General features: G+C 35.7%; 1 protein-coding gene across 7 annotated transcripts in view; it reads left to right on the top strand.

The window, feature by feature from the left end:
• Positions 1–21,629, top strand: part of LOC306870608 (calcium/calmodulin-dependent protein kinase type II subunit gamma-like) — a 77,378-nt gene extending 55,749 nt beyond the window's left edge. For 3 of the 7 annotated variants that reach the window (XM_079417983.1, XM_079417981.1, XM_079417986.1), the window contains 6 exons: positions 627–695; positions 8,524–8,572; positions 16,574–16,649; positions 16,738–16,832; positions 16,921–17,155; positions 19,491–21,629. In XM_079417983.1, coding sequence (XP_079274109.1) covers positions 627–695; positions 8,524–8,572; positions 16,574–16,649; positions 16,738–16,832; positions 16,921–17,153 — 522 coding nt within the window. In that variant the 3' untranslated portion in view covers positions 17,154–17,155; positions 19,491–21,629. The remainder of the gene's footprint in view (positions 1–626; positions 696–8,523; positions 8,573–16,573; positions 16,650–16,737; positions 16,833–16,920; positions 17,156–19,490) is intronic. The other 4 variants (XM_079417985.1, XM_079417984.1, XM_079417982.1 and 1 more) reach the window with 2 other exon arrangements.
• The last annotated feature ends 1,054 nt before the right edge of the window (positions 21,630–22,683 follow it).

Genomic DNA, 22,683 nt, shown 5'->3' with positions numbered 1-22,683 from the left:
CGAACAATTTTTTGTGACTGTATATTTCAAGTTGTAAAAGACATTTAATTCACACTTTAAGTGAACCTTAGGCCCCCTGGTCGACCTGATCATCTACAAGATGGATTAAAATGCTGATAAAGCCTAGAAAAGATAAGACATAAACACATGACAAAATGATTGAAATGTTAAAATAGGGGGGAAAAATAAAATGATAATAATAAAATAAACCACTTTTATTCTGTGGCACCTAAAAAAATAATTTGGCGCCTAAGTTTTTCTTTTATAGGAGCCAATGGCTCCTTACTCTATTTTTTTTGTCTGGAGCCCTGCCCATAGCTAATCCGCCTCTGCATGTAATGTGGCTAATTGGTATAATGGATTAGTTTAGGAAGCCAAATTGGCAAAAAGCATTTTATGGACTTTAATAATGACCCTCCCATTCCTCTCGCTGCTAGAGAACATTGTGTCTCAATGAATAATGTTGTTTTCATGTGAATAGACACTACATCAGTCAGTTACCTTAAAACAGATAATGACTGTACCCTTCTGCATGTGATTGTGTGCATGTGCATGCCGATCTCTCCCTCGTTTCTTCTTAACCTGACCCTTTCTTAACCGAATGTATGTTGTGTTTCCCTGCACAGCCCCAGACAAACAGCACCAAAAACAGCATAGTCACCAGTCCCAAGGGAAACCTCCCCTCTCCTGCACTGGTATTTACCTCTCTAATCCTTTTCTTTTCTTCCACTCCATCCTTTTTTCCCTTCTGTCTGTGACTGTACTTGCAATCTGTTTTCTTTTGAGCTGTTTTGCCAACTTTTTTATTGCATATGAATGCAAACCCTGTGAAATAATATAGACAATGTATATTATAATGCAAACGTGAAATGGAAAGATCTGGTGTTTAGAGCAGAGAATAAAATGGATGAACTGTATATAGGTACAGTGGCCCCATAAGTATATTTGTGTACTTTAGCTGCTCTAAAATGTATGAAGTTCAATGAGTTAGTTATCAAACCAATGGCATTTGATATTAAGAACTAACTTTCATGCAGCCATTTTCAATATTACTTTTAACCAACTGGTCTCAGGGTGATTTTAGTGTATGTAAGAAGTTTCTCAAGTTCTCAAAGGTGTCTTAAGAGTAACCACGTGTACAGTTCATCATATTAATGATGAACATGTTCCACTATGGTTTGAGAACCACAAAGTGGCTATATGGATTCATTTTTAACAGTATCAATTTGAAACCTAACAAAAAAGTGCTTTTGATATCTTTTCTGAAACACAGGACACTTGGTTTGATGATTAGTTACCTAATGCAATGACATTCTTGCATTTTTAACTGTGTCTAAAGTGACCAGATACTTTTGGAGCCGTTATATTACAGTATATTCAGTGAGCAGTGTTCAGGGCATCTGCAGCATCATCATTAATATCTGGATTGGTTTGGGGATAGAAACTCCTCCTGGAGCTCTTAGAATCAGCCCTTAAACTGTTTTTATAGTTTCCTGGCTGCAGTGCTGAGAAGAGGCTGTTTGGTTCACTGAGATCCTTAATAAAAGGATGACATGTTTAATGACATGTTCCTCGCTTAAATCCGCTGGGTCTAGTATGCTGCAGTTGTCAATTGAGTTGAATGTTTACAGCCCTGAGCAGTGCGTGTGTGTGTGTGTGTGTGTGTGTGTGTGTGTGTGCGCGCATCTCAGAAAGTTTGAAGAACAGCATTTACTTGCATTATTCTTTTTTGTTAACGTTCTAAATGACTTTAATGTCATTTTTGATTAATGCGATCAATTTATTTAAAATAATCTTACTGTCGTGTATGTGTGTGTGTGTGTGTCTGCACATCTCAGAAAGTTTGATGAGCAGCATTTATTTACAATAGCTTCTTTTTGTTAACATTCTAAATGTCAATTTTGATTAATGCGATCAATTTATTTAAAATAATCTTACTGTCAAATATGTGTGTGTGTGTGTATAAATATGTACTAATTATTTTATTCTTGTGAGATCTGTGAATTCTCTAGGAATTGTGCCTGCTGTTTTCAGACATTATGAATACACTGTTTATTTTATTTGCAAGCATCTCTTATATAAAACTGTTTATTTAACTCTATTATTTAAATTTAAAGGCACAGCGCTATTCCAAAGTAGGTCGTTTCGAACAAGGTTTTGTAAATGACCCAGTCTTAAAGTGGCACAACTGTTTTTTGAATTAAGTCTTATGCTTTACGTCTCTGTCCATGGACCCAGTTAAGCTGTTTATTCAGTTGCTCTCTGACATTCTGATATATTACTATACACTCTTGTCACACATTTATGGGGTTGTTTATTTGATTGCATAATGCCAGTTTGCCTTTCAGTGTCTGCTTTGATCCGGTGGATGATGACGGTTGTTTATTGCTTGGAGCTGGCAGGGAATTTAATAAATGTCATTATGCCAGGGTGGTGGGTACATGGGGGATGTGATTGTTTAATGTTTAATGGCATGCTTGAGGGATATAGATGGATAGTCTATGTTCTGAGGAGAGTTTTGTAGATTTCTGTGGTCTGTAAAAGCTGAAGAGGTTTTAGAGTGAACCCAAAGCATTAAGGAGGGAAGCTCCTAATGGAAACATGGCAAGCGTTTCAACACATACAGCTATTGCAACACGTGGCCTAATATATCAGAATATTTTAGGATCTCTCATAGTTGCCCTTTAATGCTGCTCGTGTTTGTGTGTGTGTACTCGGTGCGTTTTATGGTTCAGATATAGTTACTCAACCTTGAAGTGAAGTGTGGAGGTGTTTATGGTCAGTAAAGACTCTAGCCTTAGTGCTTTGTTTCATGGCTTCCCTTCCAGCTTTACTATTAACTGTACGGTTATGTAGGACTGGGTGATATTTTTATTGTGTACCCTTATTTTAACTTTAATAATAATAAAAATCTTTAAAAAAAAAAAAAACTCTTCTAATTTATGTGCAAGTATAGACAATGCATGGTAGTATACAGCGATATTTATCCACTTGCATTTTCTTTATTTTGAATATTTTAGTAAAATGTTTTAATATTATCATTTAAATGACAAATGAATTGAGTTTTTTAACTGTATCAATGCTAACACGTTTTTATTTGATACAGCATTAAAACATCTTTTGTAATGCATAATATGTCATAAGATTATATATATATATATATATATAATTAGGGCCGGGACTCGATTAAAAAAAATAATCGAATTAATTAGAGGCTTTGTAATTAATTAATCGAAATTAATCACATTTTAACCGCATATAAATATTTGACCTGAGAACAGTGAGAAGTAAGTTTTTTCATATGGATTTTTAGTATACCATTGAATAATGACTGAATACATAAGCTTAAGCAACAAAATATTGTTTATTTTTGTTCAACCAAGTCCAACAGACCAGTGCAATATTGCCATTAAGTGTAGCAATAAGATATTTAGAAATATAGTAGCCTACATTTCAGAAATTCAGGTACCCTATAGGTAGGTATACCTTCTGTAAACTGTTTTTTTTTTAAGTAAACCACAATACTTTCAAGTACATTCAGAACATCGGAAACCCTGACTATTACTGTAGACAACATCTCTGATGCTTCAGAGGCCATAACAGACTTTGCTATATGTTTAGCATTGAGGTGATACTTGAGGCTCGATGTGCTGCGGTGATATGCGAATTCCTTGTTGCATAGATTGCACACAACCATGCTCTTATCGACGCTTCCATCCATTCGTTTTTTATAACAAAATTTCCCATCCACAGGGCCAACCAAAGCAGTCTCATCAGCTTCTTTGTCCATGTTCACTGTGGTTTGTTTTTGTCTGAACGCTAGTTGGCGCTCCAGTATAATCGGTCCACCGAAACTCATCCAGTGAGAAACGTTCCGCGGTGCAAAAATAAGTGCGATTAAAATGCGTAAAAAAAATTGTATGCGTTATTTTTGTGTAATTAATTAATCTAAATTAACGCGTTAAAGTCCCGGCCCTAATATATATATGTATATATATATATGACAATAAAAATAAATTTATAAAGGTAGGGCCTATAGTTTATCCAAAAATGAAAATTCTTTCATTATTTATTTACCCTAGTTTTTCCAAATCTGTATGAATATATTTTTTCTGTTGAACGCAAGAGAAGTTATTTTCTGTTGACAGTAGCCATTGACTTCCATAGATTTTTTTTTTTTTTTTTTTCTCTCCATACTTTGGAACTCAATAGCTATCGCCAACTGTTTAGTTACCAACGTTCAACCAAAATATCTTCTTTTGTGTTCAGCAGAAGAAAGAAATTCATACAGGTTTGGAACAATGTGAGGGTGAATAAATAACGACAGAATGTTATAGACTCTGAGTAACCTTAGTATGTGACTGCTGCTTGTTGCACGGGGCAACGGTTGTCATGGCGATGAATACCCCATAATGATGGGGAGCACAGGCTGCTGATTGGCCAGTGAGGGAATGTTACTTCCTGAAAGAGAGAAGTGGATTTATTACAGATTTATGCGCTCAGATGTGCGTCTAGCAGGTTTCCGGGGTTGACACTTACGCAAAGGAGACGGCATAAAATAAACATGTTTGTTTAGCAGCTGTGATAGCATCCGCCGAAATCACACTATTTCATTTTTAGCGATACGCTGCTGTGCGGACGTAGTCGGTGGTTCTGAAATATTTGAACCTAGCATGCAATCATTTGTTTTATGAAGCTCTGCGCTGTTGAACCTCTGGTGGTTTTTGTGCATGTTTTGTTTGTTCATTTTTACTGGGTTGGTAATCACAAACACCCATCCACCCACACCCTCTCTCTCTCTCTCGTTCTTTTTTCTCCTCATGTTTTTCCACCCCCTCCTCCCCTGTCGCTCTGTAGGAGGCACAGACCACTGTCATCCATAATGCAGTGGATGGGATTAAGGTACCCCACCACCAGCACCACCACTCTTCTTCTTTCCTTCCCACCATCCGTCCTCTGTTTGATCTGCATCCCCACAATGCATTTCTGCTGATGTGACTACAGACTATGACATCATGCCTGTTGGCTGCACGTGTGTCCCTATTGACGTTTACTGTGTACATGCTCTCGTGCTCTTTGAAACCGGTTCAATAACTCATGACTATTAACAAATTGTGCCTAAACATAACATGTAAACGAGTATTCTAATGAAACGCATGTCGTGTTGAAGTATCGAGTCACTTGTGTGCAGCTCCTTTCTGATTGTTTTGAGATAAATTGTAATAGTGATGTTTATGAATGATTATGATGATGGGAAATGACTCTTGACGCATCAGATGTTTGCAGTATGAGGCTGAAGAGCAACAGTTGGAAATCTGTGTCATGATAAGAATATTAAACCTGCTGTCTCGGGTCTCTCTGCTTCTGACTGTGTGACAGAGAGACCTCTTGTGGTGGTCGTTGAAAGTGCCACTTGCGAAAACAAGCTCCCTCACATTAAAAAATGATTTCTGACAAAGTCATTATTTTTGAAAATTGCATTTTGTACTTCTAGTGGAAGAGGAATTACACAATTCGTCTTTAAAAACAAAACACAGAATAGAAATTAAATGGAATACATTTAAATGTAGATATATTTTTGAAATAGAATTTTAAAATCTTACAAATATCTATAGTTGCATTGTTGTTTTTATATTATTTAAATTAATTTATATTTTTAAACTGAGTTGTCTGTAAATTTACTAGGGATTGTGCCTGCTGATTACAATACATAATTTTATATGCAAGCAAATTTCCAATAAAACAAAACTGAAAAGTGGTTCATTTGTGCTGAGAAGAGTAACAATGACTTCATTAAGTTTGTAGGCACAGAATCTGTCAGTACAATGAAAATGTTAAAGTTTCGTGCATGCATTTCGAAAGCAAAGAAAATGTTTTGCTGCTGTATATTGAATTTGTCCCGTTACTGAAGAAAGATTTTGCAGAGGCAAAGTGGATGCAGGAGCAAACAATGTCACGCATCACACGTCGACTCTCCCAGGCGGCAGTAGTGAAGTGTAGATCTGGGCCGAGTTGTTCTGCCAGCGGTTGCTGTCCTGTGTGAATTCTGAATTGGGCTTAATCTCCCCCTTGAAAATGAGCTATTAGACCCTTGCGTGGGAAGCTGTCCGTTTCGCCACGTTTAACACTTTCTTTGTACAGGTGTAACAAGGTCTGTAGCGCAGCGTAGATGATGGAATGAGAGAACAAAAGCCTTTTCAGGAGCACCTAATAATATCGCCCCACATACTGATGGCCTATTTACAGCAGGAGCTGGTGTCCTTGGTGATCGCTACGGTTACACTGTGACAGGTGCACGGTCCCGTTTCTCAGGTGACCATGCCCCCCACCTCCTCATTTCCTATTGACACATCATTCTGTTGATGAATTCAATTGAGTAATAAGGTACAAGAGGAAGTGCTGCAGTGTGTACTTACAGCTACAAGGTGTTGTTGCAAATCCTTCAGCTTTGCCTTTTTTTTTTTTTTTTTTTTTTTTTTTCAATACGGTATGGCTAATTTAAAAATCTAAAATATTTGTTAAAACTTTTAGTAAGAATTTTATTGCAATGGTTTTGCATCAGGACTCTTCTTTAAATTAGACATCAAGTGGTGACCCAACACAGCACCAAAATTATTTATCATAAAGGTGGAGATAGTAATTTTTTTTAAACTTTTGCATTTTTTGCAAGTTTTTTTTTTATTTTTATGAAATAAGGGTTATTATAGCAAACTAAAACATAAAAAAAATTAAACTTCAATTAAACTTAAACTTCAATTAGTATAACTTGATCTACTGAAATAACAAAAGGAATTACTGAAATAAAAAGTATTTTTCAAAAAACTATATAGACATATTTTTAAATGGCTTTGTTGTTTTTATTTTAGTGTTTAGTAAAGTTAGCTGCAATGACTAAATATCTGATTTTTGTATGTTTTATATTTTATTTGCCATTTATTCAATTAGTAAAAATAGTAGTTTAAGTTTCAAAAAAATAGTTTTAGTTAAGAGTAACAGCACTGATTTATCCTCACTGCAAGCCTTTTTACTTTTACTTTTTCTTTATATATATTGTTCCAAGTTTTTTGAAGATTAAGATTAGAATTTGATCGGCTTTTACACTCAAAAAGATTATTCTCCAACACTTCAGAATATTTAAAAAATAAAAATAATTTCATTTAACACCATTATGTTAGGTTTCCCATTTAAACAATTGCATTGTGTTAAACTGACTTGAAACAGTTGTGTTTTGGTTCAACTCAATATTTTCATTTTGAAAGAACATAAATGAGTTTACTTGTGTAACTAGGAAGTGGATTTCCCCTTCCCATCATGCTTTGCACAGGGCTGGATAAGGAGAGTAAATCTTGAAATAAAATGTTATTTTAGGCATTTTTATTAAGATGATAACATTGTGAGACTTGTTAATGTTTAATGCTCTGTTTGTATTTAAAAGACTTTCTGGTATGTTAGTGTTTTTGGGGGTTACAATTTGGGTGAGGATCTGCAAACATGAATCAAAGTTGTTTTAATAATAAAAAATCAACTACTTTTGGCATGACATGGATGAATCAAAACTATCTTATGCTATGCCTAACAAGTTGGCTAATGCCTAAAGTTAAATAAATTCAAAATATAGTTTTTTGAGTGTAGAATGATGTCTGCCCAATAATTTATTTTCCAGTTAAATGTTTTAGTTTGAGTTCAACAAGCATAAAAAATCACTTCATCAATGTATCAATTTTATTTAAACTATATTTGATCAAGCTGAGTTGGCCCAACTCAATTACATTTCATCACATGAATTAGTTTTTTACGAGTTGGGGCTACACATATTTATTGGATGGAAATCCTGCCCTCAATTAAATTGAGTTCATCCAATGAATTATTTTTTTGAGTGATAATGCCAGAAAATCTTCCGTAGTTCTATTGGACAAAACTTCAGTTTTCAAATCCACATTTAGTTTTTCTGTTCAGTCAGAAGTTCTGAGGCTGCTTTGTAAGACCCATCAAATCACATCTAAGAAATTGAACATGAATTCACACGATGCAAAATAAATGTGCATCCAATATGCACCAAAGAAGACTGCTGCAGGCCAAGAATGTGTTGTTTTATATTACTCTCCATGCTGAAAGTAATATAAAAGAGTTACTCTACCATGCTGCCCCTGGAAGCGTTTGCAGTATTCTTGTACTCATCTCTCAGATTTCAGCACAGGATATTGTGAAATTAGGAAAGAGTATTGAGTTCATAACATTCATTCCTGGTGGAGATGTGGCCTGTGTTTAATATCATTATGTATGTGAGTGAGTGGGATTATAACAAACATAACAAGCCTCTTCTAACAGTCGTGCTGACATGGCCATGCATCGTTGAACGGTTAATTGTGTGTGATTCCCCAGAGTTCTGCAGTTTACATGTTCATTTATGGTGTGTGTGTATGACAATGAGAGAGAGGACTTTGGCACTAGCTGGTATAATTCTTTCAGAAAAATGTTCATATATTGTCTAACTAATTGGCTCTCTGTGTCTGAATATCACAGGAGTCGTCGGACAGCAGTAATGCCACAGTGGAGGATGAGGAAATGAAAGGTAAGACTCAACTATCGGCTTTTGTATGGAACAACACACACCGCAGCTTTTCAGCAAAGATTTCTAAGGTTTTGTTCAGACAGGCTGCAAAAATGTAATAGTTGTCTCAATAATATCTTAATAGCAAAGATAATATAATACCGTATGTTGTTTGAAATCCAATTAAAATCAGATTTTTGTTCAGTGCAGTCAGGCTATCATCTTTCTACAATGACATCTTTTCACATTGGGCTGATTCGAAAGGGATTGTTCACCCAAAAATGGAAATTCTGTATTAAACAATTCAAATGAATAGTTATTTACTCATCTTTGTTACTGTATGATTTACTTTCTTCTCCGAAACACAAAAGATTTAGGATGTTTCCCATTCAGTGAAGGTCAGTGGGATCCAAAACAACACTGAACCCCATCGACTGACAAAAAAAATCTTCCGAATATTCTTGTGGATGTCTTCTTTTGTGTTATACAGAAGAAGTAAAATACAAGTTTGGTAAGACACAAGGGCGAGCAAATGAAAGAGTCTTCATATTTGTGTGTACTATCACTTTAAGTCTTTTTTATGGCAAGCAATATATACTAGATGAGAGATGATGTCTACACTGTCAAAATCAGAATCAGAGCAAACCGTCAGTCTTAAAGTCCTAAAGATTTACACTACCATTTAAAAGTTTGGAATCCTTTTTTTTTTTCTTTTTTTTTGGAAAGAAACTTTTATTCAGCATCGATTGAATTAAATCGATCAAAAGTGACAGTAATAACATTTGAGGTATTTCAAATGAATGCTGTTCTTTTAAACTTTATATTAATTGGAAAAAACAAACAAACAGAAAAAGTATCCTCAAAAGTATTAAGCTGCCCATTTGTTTTCACTGAAGACTGACGTAATGGCTGCTAAATATTCAGCTTTTCCATTATAAGAATAAATTAAATTTTAAAATGTATTCAGATAGAAAAGAGTTCTTGTAATAACATTTCACAATATTACTGGTTTACCTGTATTTTTGATCAAATAAATGCAGCCTTGGAGAGCATTAGAGATTTTTTTTTTTTTTTTTTTTAAAGCATACCAACCTCAAACTTTTTAAATGGTAGTGAATGCAGAGTATAAACAAAAGTCTAAACATTTTATATTCACGTCATGATCCATTAATACTAAACTGAGGAATGTAGTGAAAGTTTTACTCTGAGCTCACTTCTGGGCTGGTATCACTCCTACTTTCTGTGTCTGTGTCAGCTCTCTCTGTCCCAGAACAAGGCAAGGGCACCTTGTGCTATAATTAAGCTCAGTGGGAAACAGAGACCCTGGCTATTTCAGAGCGAGTGTGCATATGAGCAGAAAAGTTGCCGCCAAATTTCTGGGCAGACAGCATGCATGACAGGAGCGTGATGTCTTGTTTTCGCGATCACACAAAAGAGACGGTGAGAAGGGTGTGTGTGTGTTACTTCTAGGTGGTGTTGGGAAATATCTTGCTGCAATAGTTGAGTGATGAATTATGGCACAGCTGTGAGAAGTTAGCTTTGTAACATCTGTTAACTTTACTGTAAAGCACTTGAATAGAGGCAGGACTGTAAATTAGTATTTTCAAGCGTTGAATGTGATTTTGAATCAATCACGTTGATTTCGGCAACCTGCTAGCATGATTTTTATGGTCCTGCTTGGTTTGAATAGTCCAGTATTTATTTGATTTAGTAAAACATTCTATTTTGTTGTGTTTTATTGTATTATGTTTCATGATATTTACTGTACTGTTTGATTAAGTTTTGGTTGTGTCTTTGTTTTGCTTCATTCCTGCTGATAGTAATAGATTTCATGCGCTGCAGAAAATTACGAACTGAAACATTTAGAGATGTTTGTTCAAAACTAATGAAGTGGATGCCAGTGGAACAAGACAAAAATAGTTATATTCTAGATAGTGCTGTCAAACGATTAATCGCATCCAAAATAAAAGTTTTTGTTTACATAATATGAGTGTGTACAGTGTATATTTATTATGTATATATAAATACACACACATACTGTATATATTTTGAAAATGTATATATATATTATATTTTATATAAATATATTTAATACATAAACATAACATATTTTTCTTAAATATATACATGCACGTGTTTGTATTTATATATACATAATAAATATACACAGTACATACTCATGATGTAAACAAACATTTATTTTGGATTCGATTAATCGTTTGACAGCACTAATTCTAGATAGGTTCTCTGAAAGCAAGTCTTTATAATGTGTCCAGTTTTGCTTCTCATATAATTGTCTTGTTTTAAAGGAATACTTCATCCGAAAATGAAAATTTCAGATTCTCAAGTGTCTTGTAAACAAACTTCATGAAGTCAGACCTACTCTACTGGCATAGAATTTTCAGTTTTGGGAGATATATTCCATTAAGGATCTTTCATTTAAAAATATAATTTTTGGATTTCATATAATTTGTTGGGCTTGTATACTGCAGTAACACTTAGCTGGAATCACCACACTTCACATGAAGGCGTCTTGCTCCTCCGGCCTTTTCTAGGCTTGAGAATGGCTGCAAACACCCTGTTGACATCAGTATGCTTTCTGTGTCCCCTCTCTCTCTGTGCGATGTTGGGGAATGTGTCACAGGAAAGCTTGTAGATAACAGTTCAGTTCAGTCAAACCCAAGCACCCAGCCTGACTCCGCCCACACGCCTCCAGGCCCCTCCCCCGCTCTCTTCAGTAAGTGCCCGTGACCTCATTAAACCTTCCCATAATCCCCTTTTGCATGTGTGCGATGCAGATCAGCACTTAAATTAGTAAAGTTGTGCCATTAAACGAGAGGCATTAATGAAGATTGTGGTCGTAATTTGTGTACTCATTAGTAAATGGATACCTTAATTTTTTTAATCCAATCTAATCTTGCTGTTTTCTGTGTCCTAAATGCTTAACCATTTTCCGGTGGGTTTTCTGGATTTATTTAGATGGATAATTCAACAAAAAAATATGAAAATTGCCATCAATTACGCACCTTACTTTAATGTTCTTCCAAGCTTGTATGAGTTTCTTTTCCTCTAAGGGGGGTATTTACACACAATGCCATTTTCATCTTAAAAATGGAAAACTTTTCTTTTTTTGTGCTCATTCATTTACACGACAAGTTTCAAAGTGCAAGTTTTTGACAACGAAACTCTTATAGTCTTGAATGTCATTATCAATTTTCTTGATGTCATGGGCATGCGTATTGTGTTTAAATAGTGTTCTTTTAAAAAGTGATATTGCCAACTACTGGCCTAGCATGCATAATACAACACTGTAAGTCATTTTCGTGGATCCAGGAATTGTTTTAGACAAAGTTGTCATCCGTGCACAAAAAACGCACACAAAAAGCTTTTCTGTTTTTAGCTTATCATTGTTGTATAAACATACCCTGTAAAAGAAAGTAGGTATTATAAATAATGCTGTCAAACGATTAATTGCGATTAATCGCATCCAAAATAAAAGTTTTTGTTTACATAATATATGAGTGTGTACAGTGTATATTTATGTATATATAAATACAAACACATGCATGTATATATTTAAGAAAAATTTTATGTTTATATATTAAATATATTTATATATAATATAAAATATAGTAATAATATAAATATAAATTGTATCCATTTAAATATTTTCAAAATATATACTGTATGTGTGTGTATTTATTTATATATATATATATATATATATATATATATATATATATATATATATATATATATATATATATATATATATATATATATATATACATAATAAATAAACACAGTACACCTACATATATGATGTAAACAAACTTTTATTTTGGATGCGATTAATCATTTGACAGCACTAATTATAAATATATATGTAGTGTGTATATGCACATTATTGTTTAATATTTTGAGGTCATTAAGATTGTTTTTAAAGCATTTCATGCCCACTGAGACTTTTATTTATACAAAATTTCAGAAATTAAGTAATATTATGAAATAACATTACAATTTAAAATAACTTCTATTTGAATATATTTCAAAATGTAATTTATTCCTGTGATGGAAAAACTGTATTTTCAGCATTACTTTAGTGTTACATGATCCTTTAGAGATCACTCTGATAATCTGAATTGGTGTTTCTTATTCTGGATTCTTTGATGAATAGAAAATAGAAAACACTTTATTCCAAATAACCTTTAAAGGGAAAGTTCACCCAAAAGTGTGAATTCCGTAATTAATTATCCTCATGTCGTTCCAAACCTGCAAGACCTTTGTTCATCTTCAGAACGCAAATTAGGATATTTTTGATGAAATCCAAGAGCTTTCTGACCCTGCATAGACAGCAATGCAACTGACACGTTCAAGACCCAAAAAGGTTTCATAAGGACATCGTTAAAATAGTCCATGTGACATCAGTGGTTGAGCCGTAATTCTATGAAGGTACAAGGATACTTTTTTGTGTCTAAAGAGAATAAAAAATAATGACTATTCGACCATTTCTGTCAATCTCCTCTGCTGCATTCACACGAGTACCATCACGTTGCTTTCTATGCAAGGTCAGAAAGCTCTCGGATTTCAAAAATATTGTAATTTGTGTTCCGAAGATGAAAGAAGGTTTTACGGGTTTGGAACGACACGAGGGAGAGTAATTAATGACGGAATTTAAATTGTTAACTAACCTTTTAACTTTTGAACAGTAGTGTATATTTTATAACAATACAAGTTTAACACAATATATTTTAACACAATACACAAGTCCATATAATCATTTGCTGTGTTTTTATGGTAGCCATATCATAGCTTTGCTTAAAAAGGCTGAAATTATTTACTAATAAATAGGGGTGTGACGTGACGCTTATCCCACGAGACGAGACACGAGACTGGGTTCACGAGAACGAGACGAGATTTTTACTTTTTTTTTATCTTCAATAATGAAATATATATAGGGAAAAATAGTCTTTTATTCAACTGAAAAAAACTAAATGCAAAAACAAAATGTAGGTGTAGTCAGTGTCTCAGTTCATGAAGACCCGTTTCACTATTTGAAATGCTTTCGTTTTGATCGCTACTGTAGACAATAAGCGTTTTTACCAAACTATAAACTTTTATCCCAGTAGGCCTACTTCTGTTATTTAAATGTCTGTAACACAGAAATAATGATGCGTGGTTGTGTTGCTCTTTCTGGATCAGCAGCAGCATGAATGCAGATTTGAATGTGTTTAAGACGCTTACGATGTGAAGCAGGTGTTAGTGGAGTTGTTAGTGTGAGCAGCGCGTGTTTTGTCGCCACCCATATGACAGCATTCACATCGGAAGTGTGATGATGGCCGACCATGGGCAGCGACACGATCCACTGACACCCGTGATGTTTAACAGTCGTAATAGACATAGCTGAATCGTTGTCATTCAGGAATAAGATCGCGTGGATGTTTGAGGCAAGGTCGCAATTTTTTAATGATTAATGGTGCAGTTCTAATGTAAACAATGCAAAATGTTTTGCGAGGATATTTTCACGTTCTTGCGAGACCAGTCGGATCTCGCGAGACGCATCTGATCTCGCGAGATCTCGTGCCACGAGATCTTGTCACATCCCTACTAATAAATCTTGCTTCTACTCAGATACCCAAAAATCATTACATTTTATACAATGATGAAATTCCCATTTTTGAGTTAACTGTTCCTTTAATGCCACTGATATTCCTGTTCTGCTCCTTTTCTAAGCTCAAACTCCACTCTGTTATTTCTGTCCTGCCCTGTCTGGGCCCACAGCTGCCACTAAGTTCACTGATCTATTGGGTGTGGTATGTCGGGGCTCGGTGCCCACATCTGATGGTGAGGGGGGAGGCACTACCACTCCAGCTGTTGTTTCTGCCCCCTTCACTCCCCAGACCCCCAGCATTCCCACACAGAGTAAGTCCCTGATGGACCAGTATGCAGAGAGCTCATTCCGGAGTCTATGTTTATTACAAACTTGTCACTCACTGTATATTTGATTCACCATGTTTTCTTTTAGCAGCTAGCTGTTCATCTGGCTTTTTTTTAATCTGTCATCTGCCTTTTGTTAATTATGGATCCAGTGTCACGTTTGACTGATCTAGTGAGCAGTGTGCGCAGACCTACGGCCCCTCACACAGACAGTGAGCCATCAGCAGCCAGCAGACCCCTTACTGCCCCAGTATCTGCCCAATCACACCCCTCCCCTTCCCCTGCCCAACCGTCCTTCAGCCCCCAGCCGTCAGCACATTGTGAGTATGTGGTGTCAGTGTCTGTGCTGGCATTACTGGCACAGCAGCATGAGTTTTTGATTTCCTGGGAGTGTAAAAAGGCAGCAGTGATGCTATTGGGCTAACATGCATACAGTGTGGATTTCTCGGGTGATTTAATCACATTGCTGTGTACACTTGGGAGTAGCATGTGTTGTGTCTCAAATGCATCATCTATGACCACTTTTGTACAGTATTATGAAGGGTAGAGTGTCTCACAAGTGTTATTGCAATCTTTTACAGCACACACACACGCAAAATTATATCCCCAGAGTTGAGGACTTTGTTAAAATAACATTAATAGAAAATAATGTATATTTGTATACATCTCTAATGGCTTCCAATAGGGATGGGTGATATACCGTTAGACACGATTAAGTGGTAGAATTTTAAGTGGTAGAATTTAGTCAACCGGTAGAGATTTCGGACTATTGTCTCAATTACGTGGTCACGAACACACGTTTTAAGCATTGCGGGTTAAAAACAAGTGATTTTAAGCCATTGAAATGCAATCAGCAGCGAAAGAGGACTCATTAATCCACATCCATAGTAATTTAAGTTTTAAGTCAAAGCACACAACTGAAATAAATCACCTGTGCAACAGTGTATTGGATCCAGGCTGCTCTTAAAGTGACAGCAGTCTAATATTCCTGCTGTCTGTCATTCATATTAATCAAACAACAAAAGAGAGAAAATCTCTCACTGCTCTTGACTAAATCACTTTTGTAACTTTAATAAGAAGAAATATATATTTAATTTAGCAACATGCAGTGTTTTATACATTTGATTACTTTATACCATGTATGTAGCATTTCTTATGTATTTATTCTACTGTAGTTTTGTTTTTTGTCCTATTGCTTGTAATTATTCTTATTTAATTGCTGACTGTTTACTTGTCTATAGTAAGCTTGATTTTTATTATTATTATTATTACTTATTTATTTTTGGGCTAGTATTCGTTTTTTGTGATATTGACACTGATGACAAGAATTATGAAATTTCTATGGTATCAAAAATGTTGAAATCATAAAGACCTTATTTAAAACAAAAATAACTATATTGTGATACATATCGTTACCGTGAAATAAAATTACTCGTATAGTGATTTTGGTCATATCGCCCACCCCTAGTTTTCAAAGCTGCAATTATTAGATCAATAATACAATACAGTAATATTGTGAAAAATGATTATATCTAAAAAAAAAAAAATTCTAATTTGATATATTTTAAAATAGTAAAAGTAATTTTTCCTGCATTGGCAAAGCTGAATTTTCAGCAGCCAATTCGGTTTTCTTCTTAAAAATGTAAAATATGTAAATCCAACATAATAATTACATATTTAAATAATCTAAACAAACCATTTGTGATTGGACCTCCCGGTTTTACAGTGAATTATTGCATTGTGTTGCCTGTGTAGAGATCGAGTTGTCATTTAACCTTCAGTTATTTGAGCTGTGGTATTTGAGTCCTGTGACTAACAGAGTTGGAACGGAAATGCTGTGTGTGAGAGCATGGGTGATAGAGTAGGTGGCTGAAATCTGTTCGGGTGGATGTTCAGACAACCTTTTTTTTCTGTCTCGTTTAACACATTAGAAATGAGTCTGCTGAATAAAATAGAGTGAACCTGTGGAATATGTTTTGCGGTGTTTTAAAGGAGATGACTTTGCTTACCCATAATGCTCCTCCTGCCCATACCTAGTACAAGACAAATTGGCTCCTGTTAACACTTGACTTCCTCTTTCTACAGCACGCAAACAGGAGATCATCAAAATCACTGAGCAGCTTATTGAGGCCATCAACAATGGCGACTTTGAAGCCTATGCGTAAGTCACTTGTGTATTTTTAACTTTATTTGCCCACAGTTGACATTAAACGAGATGGCACTGAAACAATGGCTTTAATTCTTTCCAGTAAAATCTGCGACCCTGGACTCACCTGCTTTGAACCTGAGGCCTTGGGAAACCTGGTGGAGGGGATGGACTTCCACAGATTTTACTTTGAGAACTGTAAATTGTGTTGGATTACTCTTCACATCTATCCTGTCGGTCATGACATCTGTTTATTAAAGTGTGGCCATTTCTCCCTCTGTCATAGTGCTGTCTAAGAACAGTAAGCCCATCCACACCACCATCCTCAACCCTCATGTGCACCTGATTGGAGAGGAGGCAGCCTGCATCGCCTACATCCGCCTCACGCAATATGTGGATGGGCAGGACCGGCCGCGCAGCAGCCAATCGGAAGAGACGAGGGTGTGGCATCGTCGGGACTCCAAATGGCAGAATGTCCATTTCCACTGTTCGGGAGCTCCAGCCGCCCCTCTACAGTGAAGGTACATCATCGTAAAGACGGATATAATGTTATTTAATGCTAGAGTCTTAGCAAATGCTCCTTGTGTCTTAACCAAATTTTCAAAGTTTGCGATCAGATGTTCTTTTGAACTTAATGAAATTCATCTAAGAATCCTGAACAAAGTGTACCACGGTTTTCACAAAAATATTAAGCAGCTGTTTTTGTTTTTCTTTTGTAATTAATAATAATTGTTCCTTAAACACCAAATTAGCATATTAGAATGATTTCTGAAGGATCATGTGACACTCAAGACTGGAGTAATTTGGCTTTTCCATCATTAGAATAAGTTACTACATAAAAAATTAAAATAGAAAACAGCTATTTAAAATTGTAATATTATTTCACAGTATTACTGTTTTTACTGTATTTTTGATCAAGTTTTGATCAAGCCGTTCCAAGCTTTTGAATAGTAGTGTATATAGAAAGACTGGGGCTAGTTGTCTCGCTTTTTAGAGCAGGTTCATTTATTGAAGCCATTTTCTGTGTCTGTAGATCTGAGCCCATATTTATCAAGCTTCTCAAAGTGCCATTTTAGTCTTAAGTGCTGAGAATTCATGACATTTACTCCTCCTTTCAAACTTAAGTATAAAAGCAAGTTATCAAATTTCTTAAAGCTAAGAATCACTCTTAATCTCCCAGTTATTTAAGACAGCTGGAGAGGTCTCTCAAGTGGTTAGGAGTTGCCAGTAGGGGCTTGTGATGGCGCTGAGGAGACAGAGACGTGCGCAAATCATTCAGGAGAGGAAGAATCTTCTTGAAATGTTTGGCAACGAGCACTCAATCAAACGGTTCCATTTCCTCAGTTATTCAAAACGAGCAAAGAACTGTACATTACCAAAGAGCATCATAACTGACTTCAGTCTAGCGCGAGTATTATGCGATCTACACTATATGATGAATAAATCTCTTACCCCTTATTTACACTGCACGCGTCTGCGGCGCATTACAGCTCCACGGCCACTGGAGCTGATCAGTCGCGTTGTGGCAAGTTTCTGGAGCGGCTCTCCTCGCTGTATCAGACACCTAGTCTATTTTTGACGGATAATAATAATAATAATCGTCTCGCTGTCGTCAAAGACATCAGCATGTTGAATGTAAACTCCTATTAGGAATTTAAGCATTCAATGTGAATTTATCTGAGTATTCCTAATTAAGGAAATCTATTCAGTGATTGGTCCATGCGGATGTCGTCATCCAAAATCCCGTTTGTGGCACAGCAAAGTGACGTGAATCATCTCTAAGACTGACAATTAAGATTTAGTCCTACATTTCGCTTATATTACGACTGAGATGATTGATAACTAACTTTTAAGTGCAGCTTTGAGCCAAGAATTTATTTTCCACTTAAGTCCGTTCTTAGCAGTGTTCTTGAGAGTAATTCTTATAGGCTTGATAAATACAGGCCCTGGTTTTTAACACTGATTTTTTTTAAATATGAAATGCTATCCATCATATGTGACCCTGGACCACAAAACCAGTCTGAAGTCGCTGGGGTATATTTGTAGCAATAGCCAACAATACATTGCATGGGTCAAAATTATCCATGTTTCTTTTATGCCAAAAATCATTAGGATTTTTAGTAAAGATCATGTTCCATGAAGATATTTTGTAAATTTCCTACCGTAAATATATCAAGACCTATTTTTTTTATTAGTAATATGCATTGCTAAGAACTTCATTTGGACAACTTTAAAGGCGATTTTCTCAATATTTAGATTTTTGGGCACCCTCAGATTGCAGATTTTCAAATAGTTGTATCTGAGGCAAATATTGTCCTATCCTAAAAAAAAAAAAAAAAAAAAAAAAAGCCTGTGTATTCAGCTTTCAGATTATGTATAAATCTAAAAAAATGTACCCTTGTGGCCCAGGGTCACATATCTTTTTATATTTAGTCATGTTTACTTTAAAAGTAAATTTATAATGAGTTATAAAAATGTGTTAAATTTGCAAACAAAAAGTGAAGAATTTTGAAGGACATGTGACAGCTTGCCTCAAACTTGGACTTAAATAAAAAACGTAATCTTCATTACATAGTTGTCTTGAAACATGATATCAGCTTTTTAGTTTGGAAGATATAATTCACCAGATATAATTGGTCTTTTAGCCCTTGTAACAATTACACTATAAACAGACTTTTTGAAGTTTTAAATAAAACAGATTGTTAGAGTATGGCTTTCTACTTCAAAATTTTCCATTTAATTCAGTATTTCTTTGTAATTGAAAAGCCTTGGTCTGCTCATTGCACATTCTTGAACAAATGACATTGTTGTTGTACAAAGTGACGACACACAGCTAACAATCTTTTCTTTCCTCAGGTTGAGCTCATTGTAGCCACATCTAACAAGAGTGCCCAGCCAGAAATGGAGAGTGTAAGAGAGAGAGTGAGGGAGGGGAGAAGTTGGAGAAGAGGGAGGATGGAAAGCGAGCCCAGTGATGGGTGGCTGAGTCTACAGTGCCTGACCCTCCCACACTGGGCCCGGCACCCTCGCCTGTCAATCACCTCACCTGCCAATCACTTTTGTGCATCGTCTTTCGTCTTACCTTCAACTTTACCCCCTCCCTTCCTCCCTCCCTCCCTCCCAGACACCATCCCTGTATCTTTACACCCGTGCAGAGACTCCCTTTGTTGTGCACATGTGCTGTGTGAGGTTGGGCAGTCTTTGATTAGTACGGATAATAAGGCCTCAGCGAGTTGTCTGTGAAATGCCATGCTTTCCGTCGCACCTTCCCAGTGTGAATAATGTAACACTGATTCGCCGTCCTCACTTACAGTGTGTAGATTTTCAATGTTGTTGTTATTATTATTATTATTATTATGATTAATATCGTTCTTACTGTTGTTATTAGTATTAAATACAAAGGCAATTGTACGTGTCACTTACACAATTCACGTTCTGGATGCCAATGATTTTTAATTTATGCCTTTTCTTTTCCGAACATTTTTGGAGAGCATGACATTTTTCTGTATATCCAAAGTGGCCTGGGTGATATGGAGAAATGATGGCTGCCATTTATGTACAGGCTTCTCAATGTGATTCACGTCCAACCGATGCATCTGTCCATGTGTTTAAACGTTAGTGGACATATGTTGGTATGTGTGACTGTTTTGGGGCAGATTCTACCAGAGCCTGATCAAGACCGACGTGATGTTCGGGGTCTTCCAGCTTTAATCGTTATTTCTCGCATCATTAGTGCAGATTTAGAATAATTCAGCTGGCGAACTTTGCATTGGATGAACAACTCCTTGTTCTGGAAAGCCACAATCGTGCTTTATATGTAACCTGTGGCACTATTAGTGTCACAAATATTAGATAATAGTGTTGCGCTTTTGTGGATTTTTTTTTTCCCCCCCGTTACTACTTCAGCTGAGCCAGCGGTGTTAGGAAAGCGCCCATTCAGTTCTACTGACTGAATCAAACTAAAAGCCATACCGCAGCTGAACATACAGTAGGCGTACCAGATGGCCTCCTCATTCATGAGTTTTCTCAGATTATGTAAAGATGTGGACATCCAATGACATTAGAGGAGTTCGAAAAAAACAACTATTGTATCTCTACGCTAGTCATAGTGGAGGTTTAAAATCATTGGAGTCCACTAAAGAGAAGCTGATTGGAGGAACTTGGAAAACTCATTTAAAAATGGAGATTTCGGTTAAAATTTTGCTCCTTGCGTTTTTTTTTGCTCCTGTATTTTCACAACATATTGTAATGACTCGTCACTATTACTCATTCTATTTTTGAGAGATTATATATATATATTTTGTTTGTCATCTGTGTGTGAGACTTTTAAGGAGAGTGAAAAGTGTGTTACCCTGGATCCTTTTTAAAGTGTGTTTACCCTTTAGAGGGACTAATGCAAGGTGTGTGAAAACCTTCGAAGAATGAAGAGGTTTAAAATCGGCAGCAATAGTTTTATATTTCAGAAGATGGTGAGCTGTAGTTTATGAAGTATACGTCACACCTGGTGCAACTTTATGATGGTTTCAGTCTGCTTTTGAAGGGTTGGTAATTGTGGTGAACTGACGTGTCAGTGTGACATCATCACCCGGTCATGTGACTTGTTTTATTGACTTTATATATTAATTGTGTCCTCAGGTTGTATTTATTTATTTGATTATATTACATGCTTCTTAAGTTGGTGTGCGTTGCACACTTTGATGTTTGAACACTAGCTTTGAGCTGCGTCATATCGATTATGACTACTGATCTTTTGTTATTATTTGAAAGAAATCGTCCGAAGCGCCTCTTATACAGATAAAAAAAGAGTCAATCTTTTAAAATCCAATCAAAGTATTTCTCTCAAACAAAGCGACCCCGTGAGGCACGTGTTTGTGTGTTTGTTCTCCGGTGTTCTGCTTCTGTTACAGTTGCGTCTCATTCTTGGATGCTTTATCTCATTCAAAACTTCACCTGTGTTTATATGAGTCATCAGAGTTCCACGCCTGTCCGCTCCCTAATAATAAAAAAAGACAAAATCACAAAAAACTAAACAGCATGTAAAAAGTGTACTGTTCTCTGTGTGTTTAGAAACGAAAATAAACATGTTAACGAGTGAAAGTGCACATCACTATTAATACAGGACACACAGTATTGAAACTGCAGTTTACTTGCATTTCAGCTGGAATTTCTTTGCATGACAGTCACTTGAACACTAGGTTTGGTGTTATTTATCTTTTTGATTTCATATTTTCTATTGAATGCTGGTTTACCTAAACCTTTCTCTTATCTGTTTTACCAGCTTTGTTAAGTGCACATATATATATATATATATATATATATATATATTAATTATAATATTTTTGTCCCAAAATGATGCTGACAATGGCAGTGTAAATGACAGACTATAGCTACGAAATGTCGATGATATTAAGATTATGGAAATGGTGATATTTCTACGGCATGCTTTTGTATTAAGCTCATTGTTGTCAATGCAGGGTGACTGATATTTATATTAACGACTATAAGATTACTCATTAGTATGAGACTGCTTGACTTCAGAGAAGCACTTGCAATATTAGCTAAATATGCATGGGTTTTTCAAAATCATTTTTAGCTAAATTTGTATCAACAGTAACATAGTTCTGCTGTTTGTGCTTTGCGGATATTCAACAAACCTGAATGGCCAATAAAACCGTGGATGGTTTCTGACTTCTATCGAACTTTTAACTTAACAATTACAGCTCAGTAGATCCAGAGTATTTCTACCTGCACCGACAGCACCGTCCATCTTTTAGCACAGGACTGTTTCCGTTTCACTCGTCATATCATTTCTCTGATTGGAAACAGTACCAGATAGTTTCTCTGAAGTTGAGTTTTCTCACAGTAGCCCTCTGTTAGTTTTGTTTTTCTGTATAAGATGATATTCTCTTTGATTTCTGATGATTCTTACTCTTGTTATTGCTCTGTTCTCAAACATGCTCTGTGTATTCCCTGACTTAAGCAAATGTGTTTAAAAGATATAAATAAATGAGATGATTTAAATACTGAAGAATTGTGTGCATGTGCATTC

The sequence above is a fragment of the Barbus barbus genome (genome assembly GCF_936440315.1).
Source record: "Barbus barbus genome assembly, chromosome: 6".
Taxonomy (NCBI): Eukaryota; Metazoa; Chordata; class Actinopteri; order Cypriniformes; family Cyprinidae; genus Barbus; species Barbus barbus.
Note: the sequence above shows the minus strand (reverse complement) of the source record. Positions and strands in the feature narration are given on the sequence as shown.